The sequence below is a fragment of the Triturus cristatus genome, chromosome 11 (assembly GCF_964204655.1).
Source record: "Triturus cristatus chromosome 11, aTriCri1.1, whole genome shotgun sequence".
Taxonomy (NCBI): Eukaryota; Metazoa; Chordata; class Amphibia; order Caudata; family Salamandridae; genus Triturus; species Triturus cristatus.
This window is the reverse complement of record NC_140594.1, coordinates 112,276,125-112,300,279: the sequence shown is the minus strand read 5'-3', so window position 1 is coordinate 112,300,279 and position 24,155 is coordinate 112,276,125. Positions and strand designations below refer to the sequence as shown.

Genomic DNA, 24,155 nt, shown 5'->3' with positions numbered 1-24,155 from the left:
TCCTGCTGGTACGCGTAATTGTCCGTCCAGCTGTGGCAGGAGACCGGGCCTACAACTCACCGCCGGCGCGTGAGATGAGAAAGTGTCCCTATTCGGGCGCCATCATGTGGTAAATAAAAATTCCTTTACCGGGACTGAATTTGATACATAATCTTAATAAAATAGCTCAGTAAAATGAGAGGCAGAATCCGTGATATTAGAGTTTCTGAATGGGCTTTATTCCAGTAATCGATTATAATCGGATGCTTCAAGTTCCATCACCACGGGGTTCAGGAAGTGAAGTACATACTTTATTGACAAAGAAGTAACTTTTATAGTACATACGTTATAATGAAGCAAATACAGTAGGCGTAATAATTGATAAGGAACTTGACGTGGTACCTGCGTAACCGAAAATGGGTGTTTACAAGGAGTAAAAAGACACATGATTGGTTATGTTTTCATGCATAGGTGGATCTATAAGATAATACTTGACATAGATGCGCGCGCAGCAGCATGACGTGTAATTGACGTGTAACTAGGGGGTGAAGGGAACTTGACATTAGCTCTACATGTGGAGACGAAAAGTCTGGGGGTCAGATCAACCTAATCCCAAATCATATCTAACATCCTATGTTTAAAGAACTATGTTATCCATAAAGAAGGACTCTCGGACAGAATCTATTCTATACTGACTGTGCGTGTGTGTACAAGCGTCTAAGTGTCTACACTGAATGCGAGGGGATGGGAATATTCCATGGTGACAGGGCTATGAATTACTTGCATGAGGGCAGAGAAACCGGGCCTTTTGCTTGGTAACTGGAGGAATGTTTACTTAAGCTACTAGGCAGGAATGCATCGGCTGAGGGGGAAGCAGATAATTCGAAGGTGAAATACAGCTCTTGGCAGAGAATAGGCTGATGTCAGGCTTCGTGGGCCGCGCAGAGAATGAGACAGAGTTCATGGTCACAGATGCAGGCTCAGACTGGAGCTTTCAGAGGCAGAAGGCAAAAAGGAGTTTGATGACAGAATCAGGGCCTACTTGCCTTGGACTGTAAAATGGCATAAGTGAACCATATAAAGCCGGTGGCCTTTCATATTTAGGAGTGGAATATCCGACATATTCATGGCGGATCTGACAGAGGACATGTTGACGGTGGACGCACATGTATTTGCGTCTTCATAACTGGAACTGGAGGGAACATACATGTACTTGTGACATGCACATAGAACCGTTGGGGTCCAAGATAGGGGACATAACTGACCAGGAAAATCCACATTTCCTCACTATCCCAGACTTAGTGTTTATTAAATCCACTGATTTGGTGTCAGTACAATTTAAACAGGTACAGCCCAACACTCTTCAAGTGTCCACTATTACAACTTGGTCCTAAAACGATATTGTTACTAAGATTTTAGGATCAAGTTTGCACTTTATGGAATGTGGAATTAAGGTTGAGATCTAGGCCAGTGTACAATATCCTCCGATCTTGAAGGTATTGGCCCTTAGGGTAGATAAAGGTTGCAAAACAGTTGAAAGTAACAAGCCAAATCCTGTACTTAGAGGAGCAGCGGGTCCATCGAATAATCAATCTTGCAGCTCTGGTCTGTTGATCACCAATCCCCAATCAGGGGGTCGGCTTTGCGATTGGCTACCCAAAAACAATGTGTGAATGGATGACTGGTCTTGGCCGCCAGCATCATTGGCAAAGGTGCCCCGTGTAGCTAGTAATTGAATAACCGGAGCTTTGGATGTTAATGTTAATGAAATTAGGCTATGCTCCTGGAATGTCCACGGATTGAATCATTTATTGTCTGATCCAGACCCAGAATTAAATTCATTTGCATTTTTATTATTCCAAGAAACATGGTGCGAACAAATGACTCCTTTGTCTGGATTTAAGAAATATAGTATTTCGGCAGTGAAAACTAATAAATTTGGCCGTGCTAAACGTAGATTGGCGTATTATATTGCGGCCAACTTAAACCTAGTTGTGGATGTGGTAGACTTTAATCTGGGTTGGCTACAATGTCTTGTGGTAAATACCAATGATTTATGTTTAGTTATTCTTACGTGTACCTGAGTGCCAATAAAAACAAGTCTGCACAGTTGTATATCCTGCGGGATGTACTAAGTGCATTAATAATCCAATAACCAGATGCTGGCTTAATAGTATCAGGTGATTTTAATTTGCAACTAATTCGGTTCTCAGCATTTAACTGTAAGTCTGAAGGTCTGGCAAAAGAATACTGTGACATTGTGTCTGAGGCTGGAGCCAGCCAGTTAAAAGAAAAATCTAGATTTGCTCCCATGTTTAAGAATTCTAAGCAAGGTTCAATCATCGATTATAGATTCAATTCAGACAATTTGAGACCAAGTATGTCTGAATATAAGGTAATCGGCCGGCCAGAAAGTGATCACAACCCCCAGGTTGTAAATGTAAAATTTTTCTGTGAAGTGTCATTCTAAATCAATGATCTTCCCAACATGGCATATTCTGCATATAAACTGAAGAGGCTGGTATGGCATTTAGCCAATGAGGAGGAAATTATGCAAACAGCTGATGTTTTGATTAAGGAATGTAATCAGGGTGTTCAGGGCGATTCGAATATGATTAATAAATGGAATTTTATTACAACGTACCTTGTGGGGAAATTTGCAACTGGAAAGACTAGGAAAATTAATACCCATCTAAATATACTAAAAATATGCCCCCCCCCCAAACTATTAAAGTTAAAGAAATTACTTAACAGAGCTGTCCGTGAGGCATATGCCCGAAGATTTTGCAAGTCCTATTCAGTGTATAAAGAAAATCTGAAGGAACTTAAGAAGACCTACAACCAAGAAGTATGGAAAGGCAAACTTAAATATCAAACCGGGCTATGGAATAGTTTATTATCCGCCTCAAAGCAAAATAATGCAAAAATATTTTGGGCAGTTGTTAATAAACTCGAATGGGGAGGCTGTAGGGCTTTTTCTGTAAATATATCAGAATCCAGTTGGGTAACGTTTATAGTCAACTTGTATGGTTTACCAGTTCAGATGGAAAATCAATCGGACATGTTGATTGTATGTAAGGTAAATAATATATCAACAACCATGGTGGGGAATGGTGAGTGTCTGGATTTGAATTCCATAGATCATCTTAGTGACCCTAGTCTAGATCCAAATTTTGACTTAGAAATTCCAAGTTGTAATCAAGTATTGCCCCTATTACGTGAGCTTCGAGCAAATGGAGCCCCCTGGACCTAATGGGCTACCTAATGCTCTGTTTCATGCTAATGGTGACATGTGGGCCGGAATTCTGCATAATTTATTCAGGGAAGTGTTGACACTGGGAATTGTCCCAGAATCATGGCAAGGCAGCATACTTCAACCCATTTATAAACGTGGCCCAGTGGCAAAGCCTGCTAACTATCGATTAATCTCGCTGACTGATGTTGATGCAAAGGTGTTCCCTTCTACTCTTCTGATAGAATTGGAAGATTGAGCTACGCAGGAGAGCATTATTTCATTTAATCAGACTGGTTTTCGGAAAGGACAATCGACTACTACAAACTTGTTGGCTCTAACCCTACTTGCGGAGAGGGCTGTCTTAAATCAAAAAAATTATATATTGCTTTTATTGATCCTAAGGCAACGTTCGACTCTGTGCCACGAAACCTGTTATGGAAAAAACCATCAGGTCAGGGCATTTCAGAGAAATTGTTGAAGGCTATTATTCTTCTGTCTACCGACACTTGGGTTCAATGTAAGTTGGGTGATGGTAATTCCTTATCAAGGAAGATTAGAACATATAATGGCCTAAAGCAGGGTTGTGTCCTTGGCCCCTGTTTATTTAATTTATTCTTATCAGATTTTTCTCAGCATTTGGATGTTGTTAATGGACATGTTCCTAGGATGGGGCGGTGCAAATTAGTTGCCTCCAGTATGTCGATAATGCTATCCTCGTGAGTGATACTCCTATCGGCCTACAAAGACTTATTACTGCCTTTGATGACTAACAGAATGGCCTTGAACTGAATGTCAAAAAAGCCAAAGTGATGAAAATTGGTGTGGTTAAACAAAAGCTTCATTCCTGGAAGGCCAGAGCAGGTACAATTGATATTGTTAAAACGTATAAATACTTAGGGGTGATGTTTGACAATCGCGTGTCTTTTAAATTTCATTTTAAGGACCTAAGGGCCAAGGCTGTTACCTTGATCCATGCTTTTAAGTGTTTAAAAACTGTCAATCACCTGATGTTATCCTTAAAGTAATCAAAGCCAAGTTACAACCAACTCTCATATATGGTTCTCCCATTACTAGAGGGAAAGATGTGAAGGTGCTTGACCTATGATTATCAAGGTCTTTAAAGCAACTTTTGGGATTGCCAAGTCAGTGTGTCAAGCAGGAATAAGATTAGAGTTTGGTCTCCAGAGACACAGCCTGGTATCAAAGGGAGTTTTTTTAAAATGTATGGTCGCATTGTCAACATCAGCCCCTGCATCTTTAGGGAATATTTGTTGGCAAGAAATAGACAAGTCTGTCTATGCAGCTAAATGGAGATCTTATACTTTAATTTACCTATGAGATATCGGCCTGCAAAGTGCACTGCGAGATCTGAAAATGCCCAATTATAAGTTAATTTAAAAAATGCTTATCAAAGCTGAATCGTTTAAATTGGATAAAAATGCATTAGCAGAGAAAAATTATGCATGGTATGAGATTAATTCATACCAATCCCTGCGTGTTCAGCCGTATCTGAATGTTTAAGAATACGTTTTTAAGGTTACGTATAGGAATAAACCCAACAAAGGAGGGCACGCAATCTTGGATCAAGCTGTGGCCGGATTCTAACTGTAGATTTTGTGGATGGCCACAGGAAACTGTAGTACTGTTAGTATGTGTATGCCCCATACCTTTTGATGAGCGGGGTGAGATCTGCTCGACAGGCCTTAATCATGTCACTGTCTGGTGAATCGATTCCATTATTATGTCAATTGGTAAAAAATGTATTGGCAGTTGAAAAATATCTGATACAATAAGGCAGATCTCCATTTTTTTTATGGCTTTGGTGACTAATAGTTTTAATCGGCTTATACATTTTATCACCTAATAACTTTTGTTGCGAGGTTGCTAATTTGAAATGTAACAATAGCTGGGTTACCATCACAGTAAACTGATGCACTTTTATTGTTTTGATATGATGATCGTTGCAATTACTGCACATTAGCACTTTGAAAGGTAATTTATGCAAGAAATGTACAATAGAAACTTCGCCGCTGTAGTCACTTCTGCACTTTATCATTAGCACTTTGAAATATGACGTGTAATGTTTCATAGTAGAACTGAATGGTTGTTTGTTAGAATATTTATCCATTATGTACAAGGAAATAATATGCTGCTCACGCCGTCACTTTAAAATGTAAACTGTGCAATATTATCCGTAATTAATGTTGTAAGGTGGTTAGATTTGAGTTTTTTGATACGTTTTTAAATTGTATACATGGGGCAGTTTTTTTTAATGTGATGAGAAGATGTTTTGCTTGCAATGTAAATGTGTATTTTTTTTAGATGTGAAGATGTGATTGCAGTAATTTTAATTAATCAAGCAATAAAGATTATAAAGACCTTACCTTTATGTCCACCCTAACAAAGTGGTGCTACTTACACAGGCCTTCTTTCTTCTGAAAGCGGTCACCCCAATTCATATAGGCCAATCAGTCACCTTTCCTACCTTTTACTCGCCTTCACATCCCCTCTAAAGAAGAGGAGCGACTCCATCTTCTGGACCCAAAAAGAGCTTTGACCACTCATGAGAGTTCCAGGTGGACGATCAGCTCTTCGTGGAGTATGTTGGTGCGAAGAAAGGTCAGACGGTGCATCAGCAGACCATCTCTAGATGGGGCATGCTCTGCATCAAAATCTGCTATGCACTGGCCAAGAAGCATCGTCCTGAAGGCTTCTAAGCTCGTTCTACCAGACCTAAAGCTGTGAACACTGTGCTAGTATGCGGAGTTCCAGTCCTGGACATCTTCCAGGCAGCACCGTGGGCCTCATTGCACAGGTTTACCAAACATTACTGTCTGGAAAACAGGTCCGTAGGGATGGACACTTTGCCGTTCGGTCCTGCAGGACTTCCTTGTATGAAATTGGTCTGCAGACCCACCTCTGGGAAGGTATTGCTTGGATACCTATTCAAAGGTAAGGAATCTGCGGCTAGAAGTCTATATCAGATGAACAAATTAATTACCTTTGGTAACGCGTTATGTGGTAGAGACTACACATTGCCGCAAATTCCTTACCAACGCACCCATCCTTCCTGCTCGTAGCTGAAGAGGCAGTGTATTCCAGTTTTTGGCCACTAGATAGCCAAAGGATCGAGCATCCATCCTCGCTTTCCTTATCCTGGGAATCTTGAGTAACTGTACTCCTGTAGATCTTAGCTATCGACCAGGATTGTAGGGGTGAGGAAGTTGTGCAGGTAGGTAGGGCCTATCCCCTGTAGGCTCTTATGGCAGAAACGCATGGCCTTGAAAAGAATTCTCTTCTCAATTGGCAGCCAATGAAGGGCGTCAAGAGCATGTTTTGATGATGCTCGTCTCAGTAGATTAAGAACAAGGTGTGCCGCTGCGTTTTGAATACGCTGGAGTTGTTTCATGCAGACTTTAGATGCACCCAGATACAGGACATTCCCATAATTAAGTTGCAAGGTCACCATGGTGTGGACTATGGTTTTCCTAGCTGATATAGGGAGAATGTCAAGGTTTTTTTTTTTTTAGCATCTTCAGAGTGCCAAAGCATCTCCCTGGCACCTTTCTAGTTTGGGACTCAAACGAGAGTTTAGGATCTAGCCACACACCCAGGTTTTTTACTTCAGTTTTGGGCCCTGGGATAGGCCCCAGTACCTGGGGCCACCAGGCTGTGTCTCAGATAGAGGGTGATTTCCCAACAATCATTACCTCTGTCTTGCTCCCATTCCGTTTAAAGCAGTGGTTCGACATCCATGCGGCTAGATCTTTGAGACAGGATGAGAACTGTAATGCTGACTCACCTGAGTCCTGTGCAAGGGTCACCACAAGCTGTGTGTCGTCCGCGTACGACACCATGGTGATATTGTAATTGTCCATAATCCTCGCCAAAGGTCCAATATACAAATTAAAAAGGGTGGGACTCAAAGTAGATCCCTGTGGGACCCCTTGATGGAGTGGCAGGATTTTTGATCGGTGGGGGTGTTGTACAACCTGGAAACTACGATCTTCCAAGAAAGACCGCATCCATTGTAATGCTACCCCATCCAGTCCGCACTCCTGTAAACGCTGAAGGAGTAGCTTGTGGGATACTGTGTTGAAGGCGGCACTTCGGTCTAACAAGACCAAGGCCACTGTCTGACCTGCATCTGCCTGTCTTCATATGGTTTCTGTTGCAAAGAGGAGAGCGGATTTAGTAGAAAATGATGCTCTGAAACCAGATTGAGTTGGATGTAGAAGGTTGTGTGAGTTTATATGTTCCACCAATTGTTTATTCACAAGCTTTTCAGCGAGTTTGGTTACGTAGGGGAGCAAAGAGATGGGACGCAGATCATGCAATAGCTCGGGGTTGGCTGATGGCTTTTTCTTTAGGGGTATGACCGTTGCATGTTTCCACGCCCTAGGAACGTCTCTGCCCTTAAACGATGTGTCTATTAGTTGCTGGATTTTAGGTATTATCACTTCAATGCCCTCTTTTATCCTGTTTGGTGCTGCTGGATCGGCCGGGGAGCCAGATTTAATTTTTAAAGCTATTTCCTTGAGCTCCAATGTAGGGGGAGCAACAAACGTGCTCAGGGATGGTGCACGTGGTTCATTAGATACCTCTTTAGGTTCACTAAGGCAATTTCGAGCTTCCTCAGGGAAAGAGTTGTATATCGTAGATACTTTTTGTAGGAAGAAGTCAGCAATAGCATTACACCTCTCTTCAGAGCTGACAGGAGTCGCAAGTGTTCTCTCGAGAGACGAGATCTCTTTCAGTATGGCATAGAATTCTTTAGAGGAGTTTTCTGCCCTATCAACCTTCTCTTTCTACTATATAGAACTTCTCTTTTTCAGGAGAGAGTGGTATTTGTTCTGTGCTGTATTTAAGCTTCTATGGAGAAAGCTATTCTCCATTTGCGTTCTAAACGCTTACATCCCTGTTTGGCCGCTCTGAGCTCTTTGTTGAACCATGGGGCTGATTTAGACCCTCGCTTAGGGGTCTTAGATGTCCAAGGGGCCACTTCATCTAATGCTTCCGACATCCACTCATTAATCATGGTGTTAGCCAGATTAACATCACTATTGAGTGATGGTGGGGTTTTATGAAGTGCCCTGGAAAAATGTTCACAGTTGAACTTGGACCAGTTCCTGCGGGAACCATCAAAATTAGTATTTTTTGTAGGGCAAAGTTTAGGTAGAGGTATACGAAATTCTATGACTCACGAAAAATCTTCCAGATTCAGTCTGACACCTGGGGAAATTCAAAGGTAAGGAATCTGCAGCTAGATATAGTCTCTACCAGATAAGGCGTTCCCGAAGGTAAGCAAATTGTTCTTCTTCCCCTTTCCTGCGTATTTACCTGTACCTCTGTTCACTAGAGCCTAGCAGCAGGGTTCTATGGAGTGTTTAGGAACTGACATATCTGCTATCCCTGAAGTGCTCCCACATAGTGGTAGAAGCTTAAAGGGGTGATGCTGCAGGTAAGGCGCAGCTTCTGCAGCCCCTACCTAGTCAGTCGTTTCATTTCTCTAAACAATCCGAAGCAACCACATTGCATGTGAAAGTCATTGTCAATAGTGCATACATGCCCATGTATGGTTGAAGTATAGCTTTACAGGTAGTTTGTTAATCTGAACGTACTTTTAAAATGTTGTGCCACTTTACTGTGGCGTCTGATGAAATTTGGAGTGAAGTTCCATGTCTGTGTCAGAAGACGTGAAAAGAAGGGAACTGATGTCAGCATGCAGGGGTGGTGCTTATATGCTCAGTCACTTACGGTGCAGTATGGTGTCATCGCAGAGGCACATGTCAGCAGGCGAGTCAGCAGATTCTGTTCTTAGAGGTGAGGAAGTTTCTACTTGCCTGCTTTTTTGTCTTTACCTGATCGTAACTTCAGGAAGGCTTCTGGTGAAAGCTTTCCAGATCCAGTCTGACACCTGGGGAGTATTGTAAGTTGAGGAATCTGCAGTCAGATACAGAATCCACCAGAAGGGAAGTAATTCCTTTAGCAAGTAATAACCATCGGCCCACTATTATCATCCCATACTCTGAGGGCACGACTATCGATCATTATGATTGCTATGATGTGGCTGCATATTGGACAAGTAGTTAGACTGCTGCAAGCCACATGATTGCAAACAACTTCAGGTTCAAAATTAAAAACGTCAGCCCAGTATTGAGCTGTTGGACACATGCAGTACACAATCTGTTTACACCGGCTTTGCTTTGATTGTAGTTACTGTTTCCAGGCCTTGTTATCCTTTTAACCTGCCTTCTGATCTCATTGCAGGCAATAGCAGAGTCCCAATCCCTGATGAATCGAAGAAGAAGCCCTCCACTTCGAGCTCTGCAGACACGAAAGACTCCCAAGATGGTAGACTTATGAGGATTTTCTCTTTTTCATACACATCACTGTGGGCAGATTGGCTACTCAGTTTATCATTTAGGCTTACAGTTTCCTGTTCTTCCCGATATTTAGAAATAAATACAGTGAGAAAACTGTGGTTTTTCCTGAATGTATTTATTTTTAAAACCAGAAACCTAAAGAAATGTGGTTGTCTTTTCCATGACTCCCCATGCTGTCATGCAAAACGTACAGCCATTACATGTGCAGATAGACAGCTTGGAGAGTAATGAGATATTCTTAAATACCTTAATATGTGTACTTATTTGTTCTATAGTGCTAATATCTTCCTGTGAGTGTATTGCTATTAGTGATGAAACTCAACAGGCATCAAAGTATGAGTACACAGTTATCAGTTAAATACATACTGAAATATACTAGGTATAACATTATTTGTTCAGGAAACGCAAAATCAATGTGATTAAATGCTAATAATATGGATAATTGTAGATATAAGTGTTGAATTAATAAATGGCCCATAATACAGAGAAATTAAGTTTCCTGAAATCAGTGCAGATGGAATTGAGTGGGTGAGAATTTTTAGAAGTTCACCATAATTGTATCTTTCTTATATTCACATACTCCAATCATTACCCATCATCAGAATGGGATTTCCTGTTATCTTAAAATAGCAGTAATCCATTTTAATATGTTGATACGCAAAACAATAATGTTTATTTAGTAGCACATTCACCTCATTTGAAACATCCCAAACTTCTACCTGTTAGGTGAAAGTGCTGGGCACTCCATTCCGCTAGAAGATCCCATCATAGATGAGATTTCTACCAAATGTCATGTGTGAAAGTGTCCTCAGAAATATTTCCACTGTATCTGCTTTACAGATCAGATTTACCTTTCCAGAGACATTTCGTTACTTTTGAGATTGTCATTACCAGGTCCAACTTCAGTTTTCATTATGTGGTAAGTTGTTTCCCTTTTTGTTTCTTAGCCCATGGGAGACTTCGCTTCACTATGACTGGCTATCCTCTGAAGGAGTAGAAATCACTTTATCACGTGTTTTTATAGCTACAAAAAAAATATTTTACTCCAGGGTATCTTTTTTAGTTGAAGTTGCAATCTTTCACTGGTTGATTTAAGGCCTCATACTACCTGTTTGTTGGGACACTGCTTGGAGCAGAAATTGGTGGTGGACTCTCCATAGTTGCACAGTCTGCATCCTTGTCAGCAGGTACAGGATAATGGAGAACAGCCTTCCTCTTGGATTCTTGTCTATAAGAACAAACAGATGGCTGGAATTGGCAGCAGTCATCCATCTTCAGCAATTGCAACCTCTAGGCGGTTGGGGGTTCCTCCACTACGACAGTGTTGTCAGGCCTCACAGGTCGCACAGCACATTGAGGCAGTGACAGAACAGCTCTCTCTGGTCACACTGTAGTGATGCTGGGGCATGCTGTCATTTGGGGTTTGTCAATGCTTCACACAGTTCGCCAAGTGAACCTGCAAGTAAGCTGGGTAACCTCTCACACCTTGAGGCAGCGCCAGTGAGCTCTTGGTTCAAGTCTTCTCTTTGGCATGGTCCACTTGCCAGGAACTTGGCTGGGCTTCTCCTCCTGAACAGTCTTTCCTCCTGCCTGCAGGGCCAGTCACTCTCTTTCCCTCTTTGAGCAAGCAAAGTTCTAGGAAGACCCATTGCTCTCCAGCAAGTTGCACAGACGTCAAGTGATGTCTTATCACCTCTGGGAGACTGGCTGCCAGACAGACATCAGTCCTGGATCACAGCAGTCCTTCCAGTAGTCAGCATAGCCCTCCCTTCCTTGGTGAAGAACTTGGAACTGGAAAAAAGTGGGATGGTTTGGGTCCCACCTTTAAACTCATTTTCAGCAGGATGATTGTGATCCACTGTCTAAAGGCAAGAGGCTGGTTTAGGTGTTCTTTTCAGATTTCATTTTCTAGATTAAATGCAGACACAGCCTTTCTGCAAAGTGATGGCTCCCACAGAAGGTAGTGAGGATGCTGGTTCCAAGCAGGAGTATCCACAATATGGGCACAATAAACTAAATACTGCACCTGGCTGTCATCAGCCTTTCTGAAGTTACGATCAGGTAAAGACAAAAAGGCAGGCACTAACTAGAATCTTCCTCACCTGTAAGAACAGAATTCTGAATCACCTCTCTTACCTACCATCAACCAAATAGCTGTGCTCAGGAAGGACTAATCAGGAATCGCCTACTAAGAGGGCCTCATGTAATTCAATTTCTGTGGGTAGCCTTGTCTCCCACCTCCCACACTGCAGTGTCTGAGGTTCCTCCATTCCGCTCCATTAACACAGGAAATATATTTCCAGTGTTGAGGAAGCTTAATCCCATCCTCCGTCTTGTGCCTGTCAAACCACGGGTAATCTAAAGTGAATTCCACTCGTCCGAGCAATCATACAATCAAGACAACATGGAGTTTACTACCCTCTAAACATTACATATATGCACTTGACATTCACACAGGATGTCAGTGCAAGCTATTATCATGTACCACTCTTCCCCAGTGCAGTTTGGTGTTTTGAGGGAAGAGCGGTATCCAGGAAAGGCTAAAAAAACAGAAGGGTAGTGGCCCAGATGTGAAGCTTGGATGGCTTGCCTCCTGCTGTGGTGCACATCTGTGTTTATTTGATAGGTAGGTGAGCACCCACTCCTGTGCACAACATTTTCTTTTCTCTTTAGAGGAGGTGCAACCATACCATTGCTTCTCTCCTCTGTTTTATTTCTATTTCCCCTCTTGCATGTGGTGTGGTGTGTAATTTCATGGTGCTTTGCAGGAGGTGATTGTGCAACAGTCAGCGACTAGACCACTTCCTGCAGTCAACACTGACAGCATTACTATACCTATTGAGAGGCCTCGTATGAATGGGGCTATTTGATATTGAGAGACCAGTAAAAAAAAGTCCAATGAGCATTTAACCTTAAGGTTATAAGGGATCTCTCAGTCCTACACCCAAGACACTACAAAGCAATCCTGACTTCTCTGTGCTTAGGCGACCCCCAGATATCTGTTTGTGAGCAGTATAATTTCAGGCTTTGTTTGGGAATTAAGGAACATCACTATGACTGAGAGGTGCTTCAAATAGAGGAATCTGGATGTACTCTCAAAATTCATGCAGAATTTGCCCTCTACACACGAATTCCACAAATACACCTTCACCTGTTGGCATTGCAGAATGAAATTCTTAGTATGCTTCGGAAAGGAGCTATAGAATTGTTGCTCAGAAGTCACCACAGTGAGGGATTTTACTGCTGGTTTTTCAGGAACAACTGGAGACCTATCTTGAGCTAGTTCCTTCATGATGGTGATCTTTTAATCAGTTTGTGTAAGTTCATAACTTGATTAGATCTTCCTGATGCATATTTCCACTTACCAATTCATCCCAAGCAAGGACAGTATCTCAGATTCTCAATGGCCAGATAATCATTTCAAGGCTTTTACCTTTCGGATGAAATCTGCATTAAAAATGTTCACCAAGTTCTTTGCTCATTTCACCTGAAGAAGCAAGGCCATCTATTGTTGGCCTACCTACACAAATAGTTAATAAATGTACTGATGGCATATCTAACTGTTACATTCACAAAGGCCTGTCTAGGTTTTGGCACCCAGGTCTCACTGTGAGCAAGGCAAGCCAAAAAGATCCTCTTGCTGGGGTTGATCCTGGTCACTCATGAGTCAACAGAAATCGTACCCATCTTTAGAACATGTGGCAAAATCTTTGTGTATGGCCAGAGATGGATGCAAAGGCAAAATAGCTGTTTTCTGAATCTATAATTCACTTCTAAGTCTCATGTAATCCTGCGTACCATTAAATCATTCTGGCTCCTAATAAGCCACATTTAATAAGAACCGGAGCATCAGTGCTAACTGGCCTCTGGATCATGGGACGATATGGTAGTGATTATTCGCCACCCTAAGAAGGCTCTGCCCTGGTGTATGCATCATATGGTGGCGCTGTGCTTCCAACTTATGGAGCCCCGACATGGCAGGGATCAGATGCAAGACATATCCAGAATAGGTCTATGGTCAAAGGGGAACAAGAGAGTCTACATTGATGCTCTAAATATGAAAATATGAGAGTGTTACAGTTAGGACTTTAGGCTTTCCTACCTACGCTATGAAGGCAGTTTGTGTTGATATGGACAGACAACACGACCTTCATGTTTATTATCAGCAAACAAGGTAAACCAAAAATAAAATTTCCTGTCCTAGTGGGTCAGGAACTGTTGGACCGAGCAGTCAGCAACAAGGTATCCCTTTCATGGTGCAAAATGGAAACATTTCCATGTTCCGTGAATTCAGCACAACTTGAACCTTCTGCCTACACAGGTCCACTAGCTATAACCTCATGTGTTAGAACTGGCAAAGGAAGGTTACAAGTATGCATCAAACAAAGGGTTCATCTCATTCAAAATGCTGTCTACCCAAACACCATCTCTCTTTTCATGAAGGGTCATCATTTATAAAGAATCTTTTCAGAACCTTTACGTTTGCCTTGGGAGATAAATATTGAGATATGCCAATTCATGTTGGCCCTTTTGAACCATTGTCTGGGAAGCTAAATATTGAGGTAAGACAACGCATTGGCTCCCTTTGAACCTACTCACAGATTTAAAATGAAGTTCCTATTGTAGAAACTGCACCTCCTCTAGTTTTTACACCAACGACGAGAGTAAATGAGATTGAGGAATTCACAATAAAAAGCCTTTCTTGCATTTCACCAAGAACAGGTTCACACACAAACAAATCCTAAACTTATTCTAGAGGAAGGATTCTACTTTCACCTAAACAGGCTGGATTTGCAGTGCTACTTGTCTTCCAGTGCTTCTTTGATAGCAGGGAGATCACTCCACTCTCTTGATGTCAACAGATGCATCACATTCCACATCAAAAGGGTTATAGACACCAAGAACTCGGACCAGCTGTTTGTCTTTTTCAGATAACCTGGGAGAGTTGATGTGATTACAAAGAAGGTGCTAGTAAGGAGAAATCTCTGCATGCATAACCTTTTGCCATAGAAAGAAAACTGAGCCTTCACTGGAAAAGTGACTACTTAATGAAAGGTATGTCTTGAACAGCAGTATTATGCATAAGAGTGGTGCTATATGATATCTGTAGCACAACGATATAGAACAAAAAGCGTAATCAAATACCGCTGCCTGGACCTGAATGCAGCTGCTGATTATTTAGCTGTATCCTTCATAGATTCACATGAAATCCTCCTTCCGGCCTTGTCAGAAATTGACATTATTGCTTTATCCCTTTACACTTGTCCTATAAAATCTGAGGCATGCTGGCGAGGGGGAATTGAGTGGTCAGCCGTGGGTGGGATTTTCCTGAGGACTGTCCATCGTACTCGTACTCTTCGGACTGTTTTGCCCGCATGTACAAAAAGGAAAAAACAAACAAAAAACAGAGATAGGACAGGAGCACACATGCAACTAAGGAACATGAAGACCAACCCTCACACTTACACACTATTTTCAGAAGCAGGACCTGACAGCCAGTGAGACTGAGGAAGACGATGCAGGAGAAAATAAGTGCCACGGAAGACCGAGAGATACAGAACTCTTAGTCGAGAAATCAGAGGACAGCCCTAATAAACCTAAAACGTGTAGGGGAGCTAAAAGAAGGAAATGAGTCCTCAAGAGCAAGCCGATCCATTGCAGGTGCTCTCAGAGACACCCTGCGTGGAGGAGGCTTGATGGACCTGCCTCTCTGAGTCCCGGACCCACCATAGCCGAAGCAGGGGTCATGACTTGCAAGTGGTTGTCCCCTTTGTCTCTCCCCTCTGAGCACCATACTAACTAACTTGATTACTTTACCCTCTGGCATAGAGGAGGGAGGGAAAATAAGAACCGGGTGAGGGAAGCAATGGCTGTGTTTTGATTACCAGACTTGTAAGGGAAAACGGGACACAAGCAGATCTGGGACGTAGGCACCTGAATGCAGTAGATGCTGAGGGGCCTAATGTTTACCAAACAAAGGAATATGATGCCAATGGTCTGATGGGACAGTTCTTTCATGTCTGTTCTTGTTTTTGAGGACCTTTATCAACGCTCTTTTTGGTAGGGACCTAATCTAGCCTCAGATTTCATACATTTTGAATATTCCCCAGGAGTCAAACTGGATCCAGAAACATGTCAGTAGTACCTCGGCACGATGTCAGGTGGCGGCATGAGGCTCTACACTGACACCGTTCTGCTCCAGAAATGATGTGCGTAACCTACACAGGTGCCAACTCTGCACATTGATGTCACAACATTTCCACAAAATTAGTTGGTTAGGGGTGTTCCACAGTTATAAGTCCTTGAGCCAGCAAAAGAAACAAAAAGGCCAAGGGAGTTCCTAGAGGATATTGATAAAGGATTGTTAAATAAAATTGTGATGAAACTGTCCAGCCCATAGCTTTATTTATGGCCATCAACAGGATGGCCACTTCCATATTTTCCTTAGTAATAGATTTAGAGCCTTATTTAGAGTTTGGCAGATAGGTTACTCCTTCACAAACATCATGGCTATCCCGTCTGTCCTATTACAAATGCATTATATCCAATGGCACATGTAATGTGGTGGACAGGAAGATTTATCGTTGTTTGTGATGGAGTAACCTGCCTGCCCATTGTGTAACAATAGCCTCCGCAGCCGCCGTGGTGCGGGGGGCCCCGGGGCTCCAGGCGGCCCCCCTGCCACTGTGCGCAGGTAGTGGGCCCCTGGGCTGGGAACTCCTGACTGGGTCAGGAGCATGGGGGTCCCCCTCCATATACTTTGTAGAGGGTTCCCTTCAAGTTTCGTTGCATCACTGTGTCTGCAAAACTATAAATCAGGCCCCTAGCATCTTCCTTCTCAAATATTGAGCTGTATTGATGGAAGGTCATCCGAGTCACAGAATGATTGTTGTTTCTCTTGATCCAAACTTGGGCAGAGTAGAGCCACATGTAATAGTCTACAAAGGCTTGGCCTTGGATGTTACCCACTTTTCTATTATCCATTTTTTAAACTTCATGTTATGGATATAGTTGTATGTCTGCTATGTTTTTTATTCTCTGCTTGCCATGCTTTCATGGTTGAAGTGCTATTGCTCTAATTCCAACAAGGATTTATTCCTGTGTCTAGGAAGAAGTGACTAGTTTATCTGTTAGGGCGTGCAGTCGTAGATAGTCTAATGCTTTCCTTCCTCACTTCTTGTTTGTAACTCAAGGACCTTACTTTAAGCCTGAAGTTTCTTGTGGGTTGCCCCACTTTTTAGCAGTTCACCTCTGATCACCATCTTGGCTGGCTTTCATTCTTTATGTAATGACATGCCGTTTGTGGTTTTCAGTTCAAAGTCAAAGTAAGTTGCTATTCTCACAGTTTACTTAAGAACAGTGTCCCTCAATAAAGTGATCTATTTCCCTTCTGTGCCACAGTGCAGCATCGGGGTGGTCAATATTAGGGAAAACAAAAACTGTAGCGTGATCAGGTGGGGCATTAGGTTCAATTTCATAACCAATGGCAAGATCACTGGGTCAATGGACAGAAGAAAAAAGTTTATTAAAGTGAGAGACGTGCCAGTAATCTCATTGCCCAGGATGCAAGTGTCGCAAAACATCTGGTAATCTGAATTTTGTATCCTTTGTTTTAACATTTTAGGAGAGTATTAAGGAAGACCTTTTTCTGGATGAATTAGAATGGCATTAAAATGACCCTTTTTATGCTAAAATGCTGACTATCTGAGGTAGATTTCCGGTGAAGGTGAATTTCAGATTGTTAGGGGTGTAAACAGAGAATATTAATATGTTCTGCTCAATTATTTAGCATTGTATTCCTATCACTCACCCCCAGTGATCTTTCAGGAGCCCTAGCAGGACAGGTTACACCCTGGTACAAGTCAATATGGTCATCCTTTGATTTTTCTTGCCTAAAAACAGAGTACTCTGCTGGGGAGAGAAACAGGATCACATCCTCTGCACATCTTACCTTTAACCGATGTGTGACTTGCAGTATGGCACAGTCATGCCCCCTGATTGCTTAACCTTCACAGGATGGAACCTCTCTTATTTGGTTTGTTGCGAGACCCTGATCTATTTAAGTAACAAGGTTCAATGATGACATTCATATAAAATAGATTTCAGAAGGATTTATCCCATATGAACAACCACACATCTTAACATTACCTAGACAAAAGAAGAGTTTCAGGCTCCTCCATGTGGTAAATCATCCAACGTGGTTAAATACAGGCACCTTCAATTGTAAAAATTACAAATATTCTATTGCATATTATTTTTCTTCTATTCACACCAACACCATCCTGTAAAACATAGAAAAAACCTGCAGTAATGATCCCAATCCTGCTCACTGTGTCAGCTGTGGTTCTACAAACAATTCAGCAAACAAGCCTTACACATACAACTCAAACCCTTCATTCAAACTGGAAGTATAAGCGTCTTTAATTCTTAAGTTATTCTCCCATTATATAGTTACTGTCTAGAATTTGTTGGGCAGAAGGTTGTGGTCCTATTCAAGAACATAAAATGTCACAGTTTCATATTAAGCAACAGAACTTTGAGGAGTGTTGATTTTGAGATCACCAATTTAATTTTCTTCTGCAAACAATTACATAGCTTTTGAGTCAGTTTTGTTGGATAGTTCTGTTTTACAAGATGAGATTTGGGCTTTTGTTAATAGTAAAAGACACTGGGTATCCCCTTTGGTGACGTGCATGGCATTCCTCTTCTTGTCATAGCTGTCAGAACTGAGGCCCTTATTTCAGTAGCCTTTCCCTACAGCTCCTGCGATTGGAAAAGGGTTTCAATGTAAGAATTCCCTAGTTTTTAATTTCTCGTACACATAGTAGCTGTATTCGAATGAACAAGGAAAGTAGCAGCCACAGGAGTTTCACTGAGACTACAAATCAACCCCAATGGCATTAGCTCCCAAATATGGAGTGTACCGAAGAGCACCGGTGCTGTCACGGGTCACACTTTATCCCAGAGGCTAAAAGCACTTGTCAGCAGAGACATCCCAGCACTTCTTGTGGCAACATATAAAGCAGGAATCAGCCGCTTGTGACCTTTTTGGTGCTTTTTTAAGTGGTTGGAAAGAACGCCAGCTTCTTGGGGCAGGCCTAGACAGTGGGAAGAGAAGGGTACGTGAATAATAGCAAAGGGAGAGGGTGGCTGATCGTTTACACCCTTCCTCTCACATAACTAACAGGAATCTTAATCCTATCTCAACTTAATGTCACCAACATTTGAGTCAAGAGACAAGCAGAGCTAAACTCATTACCCACAAAATGCACTTTGTGACCCTCAGTAAGTTTCTTCAGCAAGGTTGTATAGAGCTCATGTAGAGAGGGTTCAGAGAAGGCTGCCACCTCTAATAAGGAGATTGTGTCTTTCCTTCTACTCTTGCTCACTAGGGTGCTGCACGCTCCTAGGGGGTGAATATCCCATTGCTTACACCAACCTGCTTGATCATATTTAGAGTCACCGCGGGGTATGGTATGTGGGACCCCAATCACATTCATCAACGATGCTGGGAGTTAGCAACTTCCCTGTCCGGAGTAGAATTCCTTGGTTCATGTGCCCATAGTTCACCCCACTATCCATGGCTGCAACACAGGTAAGATCCTGTGCCATGTTCTCCGCTCCGGTTTTCTAACCTCACCCAGTCTTGATAGTGTAAGTGCAGGATAAAAAGCTGGGGCACACTGCATCAAAGGCCATGTTGCATTGCTTTGGCATGGCCAAACGGAATATACCATTCAGCTTATGCTGTTGTTTTGGGAAAATACATTGTCCATGACATCTAATTCTGTTTGAGCAGAGCCTGCATTATGCTGTCAAAAGCCAAAGAATCCTAATCTCTAGCTCTGAACAAATCTGGGCTTTTGAGATCGCTATCAGAAAGGGAAAGTTAAATTAAAACATATTTAGCAAGAACATCAATGAGCAGCCCAAAAATGCGACCATGACTACACCCCATCCTCGATTCTTGTTTAAGTAAAAGATCCAGCAGTTTGTATGTAAAGCCATTGCTTGAATGGGATTCCACAAAATGATTGTGTACAGTTGGGCTCTCAAGTAGTTGGCAGTAAATTAAACAGATTTCAATTGTCTGATATTCCAGTGCCTCATGATTGTCTGCAAACAGATCACCCTTTGCTTCTGATTTTGTCGGTTGGCCATATATCTAAAAGCTTCAGGGATGATATACTTGTTTTGTGTTTTTTATCATCATACTTTGTGTTTTAATTTCAGAATTTGCTCAGTCAAATAATAGTGCTTCACTGCAGATCTCACCTGCTGGAAAACAGGATGCAGGGCAAGAAGAGATGGAGAAAGAGCAAGCAGATAGGAAGCCACCGCAGAGTCTGGCTTCAACCACGAGTGTGAAGATGGAATTGAAGACACTGCGCGTGCAGCCTAGGTATATACCATGGAAATCAGCCTAGCATAGAACCTGGCCAAGGACAGGGCAACGAGACTTGACAAATTGACATTCAAGGCCTTCTATAAATGTAAAACCTTTATGATAGGACTGCACATGTTAGCTGTGGTAATAACAGAATGCTTCTTAAAATATCACATTGACTTTCGAATGAGGACCATTAATATTCCTAGCATGTTCCTTAGTATTTCGTATTGCTTAAACCTCCATTTCTCTTCCCTGTAGCACATCACAACACGAAATTTCTTTTTTATTGCTTTTGCCACCTATCTAATTTTTCTTGTCTCATGTTCAAAATGTAGATTTTCCACAGCCTGCTGATAAGAAAATCTGGATTTTATTAAGGACACTGAGGCTAAGATTATGCAATCTCCTTTTATTGCCAGCTCACACAGCAGCAACAATTAGCAAGAATCTAGAACTTTCTGAACATGTATATAGTCTAGCAACAGGCAGCCATCTTCCTTCTTTTATTCTGCGCTGCAAATGGTATAAACTTAATCCAGACAAATTCCTCGTGAATAACTCCAGGAGAGGAAGGGTTCCGTGACTAAATCTCGTCATTCTGAAAGAAAGTAAATAATACGTTAATCTACCTGGGCGGGAATTAGTGGTGGGATAATCTTTGCCTCCGTGTCCTTAATAAAATCCAGATTTTCTTATCAGCAGGCTGTGGAAAATCTACATTTTAAGGCATGACACGGAGGCCGATATTATGCAAGTTCAAAGTGCATTCAATACATTATCAATTACATTAGACAATGGTTTAAAGTAGCAGCTTTTAAACATGCTTTCGTTAGACCAATCCGCTGCTCTTAAAATATCCTGTAGACTCCCTCCCAAGGTGAAAGCTTTGGAGGCTGAGGCACCCCTAAGAGAATGAGCTCCAAAAACAGAAATGTCTACACCCCCTTCAGTCATGACATCTTTCACCCATCTAGCTAAGGTAGGGGGGAAACAGCTTTGGGAGGTCTTTTGTGAGATATAAGAAGTTGTGTGACATCGTTCCTCCAGTTAAGGGTTCTCCTTTCATATTCTTTCAAACATTGCACCACACACAGTCTAGGATTATCAGAGAAGTAAGGGTAGAAAATGGTTGAGGAAAGTGTTTTAGTTCTTCTTTTAATATAGAAGCAAACTCCTTCAGGTTGATAAGCTCTACTGGTGACCTCTAAAGCTCTAACATCAGATGTACGTCTAAATAAAACTAGACAACGGAGGGTTGTGAGTTTAAAAAAGAGTTTTTTAAGCGACAAATGGTGGTTATCACCCCAGTTGTCTAAGACTTGAAGGATCAGTTTAACATTCCAAAGTGAGGTGTACTTGGGTATCGGTGGTTTAATGACCCTAATGCTTCTCATAATCCTCCTTGTCAGACTATTTTGACCGACAGGAGGTCCGTCTATTAAGGAATGACCAGCAGAAATGGCTGATCTATAGATGTTTACTGTCCTATAGGATAAACCAGATTCGAATAACTGTTAGGTAATTGATTACATATACTATATCAGCTGAAATAGGATTGATATCCTGTTGAATACACCAGCAAATCCATTTGTTCCATGCCAGTCTATATGCCTTTCTTGTCCCAGAAGCCCATGACTCAGATATGAGTCTGAAAGCATCTGGCGAAAGGCCAGGGATTTCCCACTGTCTCTGGAAATCTTTCATGCCATCAGTGTGAGGTAGCCTTCTTCTATAAGAGGATGTATTTCCCCTTGAGGGCCCAGGAGTAGGGTCTGGAAGTGAGGAATTAGTAAAGGGATGTCTATTGACATTTCTAGGATTACAGGGAACCATGCCTGAGATTTCCAAAAGGGGGTTACCACTACTACTGATTCCCTGAGTCTGCGTGTATGTAAGAGGAATCTGGGGAGCATGACAAATGGGGGGAAGCCATATGGCCTTGGACCTCTCCAGTCCTGTAGGAAAGCGTCCACCCACCGCACACTACGCGCACGCCTCCACGCCGCAGGGATCCGAGACAAGGCTCTGGAATGGACCACTACCTTCCTCTCAGGCAGAACCCAGAGTGTCCGCCTCCCCTCATTCTGATCCGAAGCCTCTGAGATCATCGGCGGCGTACCCCAGGGTTCCTCCCTCAGCCCGACACTGTTCAACATCTACATGACCCCGCTTGCACACGTCGCCCGACAGCATCACCTCAACATAATCTCCTACGCCGACGACACTCAACTGATCCTCTCCCTCACCAAGGACCCCATCACCGCCAAAGCCAACCTCCACGAAGGAATGAAGGCCGTCGTCGACTGGATGAAGATCAGCTGCCTGAAGCTGAACTCGGACAAGACGGAGGTCCTCATCCTCAGCTCCAACCCCTCAGCCTGGGACGACTCCTGGTGGCCGACGGCACTGGGGACAGCCTCGACACCCACAGACCACGCGCGCAACCTGGGAATCATCCTAGACTCAATGCTCTCAATGACCAAGCAAGTCAACGCCGTCTCCTCCTCCTGCTTCAACATGCTCCGCAAGATCTACAAATGGATCCCAACAGATACAAGAAAGACAATTACCCAGGCCCTCGTCAGCAGCAGACTTGACTATGGAAACGCCCTCTATGCGGGAGCCCTGACCAAACTCATCAAACTACAACACACCCAAAACGCCTCGGCACGACTGATCCTCGACGTACCATGCCACAGCCACATCACCCCCCACCTGTGAAACCTGTACTGGCTCCCCATCAACAAGAGGATATCCTTCAAGCTCCTCATCCACGCACATAAGGCACTCCACAAAACCGGCCCTGCCTACCTCAACAGACGTCTCTCCTTCTACATCCCCAACCGCCAGCTACGCTCCGCCGACCTCTCACTAGCCACCGTCTCGCGCATCCGAAAAACTACCACCGGCGGGAGATCCTTCTCCCACCTCGCCGCCAAAACATGGAACACCCTCCCACTGAGCCTACGACAGACCCAAGACCTGCTGACCTTCAGGAGAACACTCAAGACCAACGCCTTGAGACCCTCGCGGGTATGTAGTGCGCTTTACAAATGATTGATTGATTGATTGATTGACCCCAGATGCTTGAGGGTCTGGTTTCCAGCTGAAAAACTGAGTCAGTTGAGTATTGAGCCTGTCTGCAAAGAGATCCATGTTGAAGGGCCCCCACATGTGGTGGGTGTGTAGGAATATCTCTCTCTTCAATCTCCAATTGCTGGAGTCCCTGAAGATTCTGGAGAACCAGTCGGCTACTCCATTGCTCAGTCCAGGAATGTGTTGTGCTACAACTGAAATTCCTTTGCTTAAACAGCAACCCCAAAACTCTTTGGCTAGTTCCGCTAAGTCTTTTGAGTGTGGACCTCCCATCTTGCTCACATACTGGACTGCAGAAATGTTGTCCATGTGGAGCATTACACAGCATTTCATCTTTTCTTGAGTGAAGCTCCAGACTGCGAAGGAGCCCGCTAAGAGTTCCAAGCAGTTGATGTGCATGTTCCTCTCTTGGTCTGACCAACGTCTCCCTGTCGAAGAGTGTCCGCATCTCGCTCCCCAGCACTCTAGGCTTGCAGCTGAATCTATCACTAATTTGGGTTCCTCTCCGAAGATTGCCCTTCCGTTCCAAGCTTGAGCGTTCTTGAGCCACCATTCTAATTTCTCCCTCGAGTCCTGATTTAAGGACAGTGTTTGAGAGTATGATTGATTTCTTTGAAGGCGTCTCTTTTTTAGTCTTTGTAGGGCCCAATAATAGAGTGGTCCGGGGAATATGGCTTGGATGGTGGTGGATAGGAGACCCAGGATCTTCGCTAAGTCTTTCAGTGTAATAATCTTGGCTAATAAGAGTTCTTTATTTCCTTTCGCAGTTTTTTTAGTTTGTCTCTGGGTAGGCAAAGCTCTATGCGGAGTGTGTCTACGATGAATCCCAGGAATTGGGTGTCTTGTGCTGGAGTTAAGCACGATTTTTTTAGGTTTATCACAAATCCTAATTTTTCTAATATCTCTATCGCCCACTGAGTATGCAGGGATACAATGTCTTTGGACTGACCTATAATTAGGATGTCGTCTAGGTATATAATTAACCTTACGCCCTTGGTCTGAGTACCTTTGTGAAGCACCATGGTGCTGAAGATAGACCAAAAGGGAGACTGGAGAATTGCAACATTTT

General features: G+C 42.9%; 1 protein-coding gene across 9 annotated transcripts in view; it reads left to right on the top strand.

The window, feature by feature from the left end:
• LOC146783444 (coiled-coil domain-containing protein 74B-like) overlaps nt 1–24,155 on the top strand; it is a 353,886-nt gene that overhangs the window by 191,353 nt on the left and 138,378 nt on the right. For all 9 annotated transcript variants that reach the window (XM_085633242.1, XM_085633243.1, XM_085633246.1 and 6 more), the window contains 2 exons: nt 9,485–9,568; nt 19,834–20,002. In XM_085633242.1, coding sequence (XP_085489368.1) covers nt 9,485–9,568; nt 19,834–20,002 — 253 coding nt within the window. The remainder of the gene's footprint in view (nt 1–9,484; nt 9,569–19,833; nt 20,003–24,155) is intronic.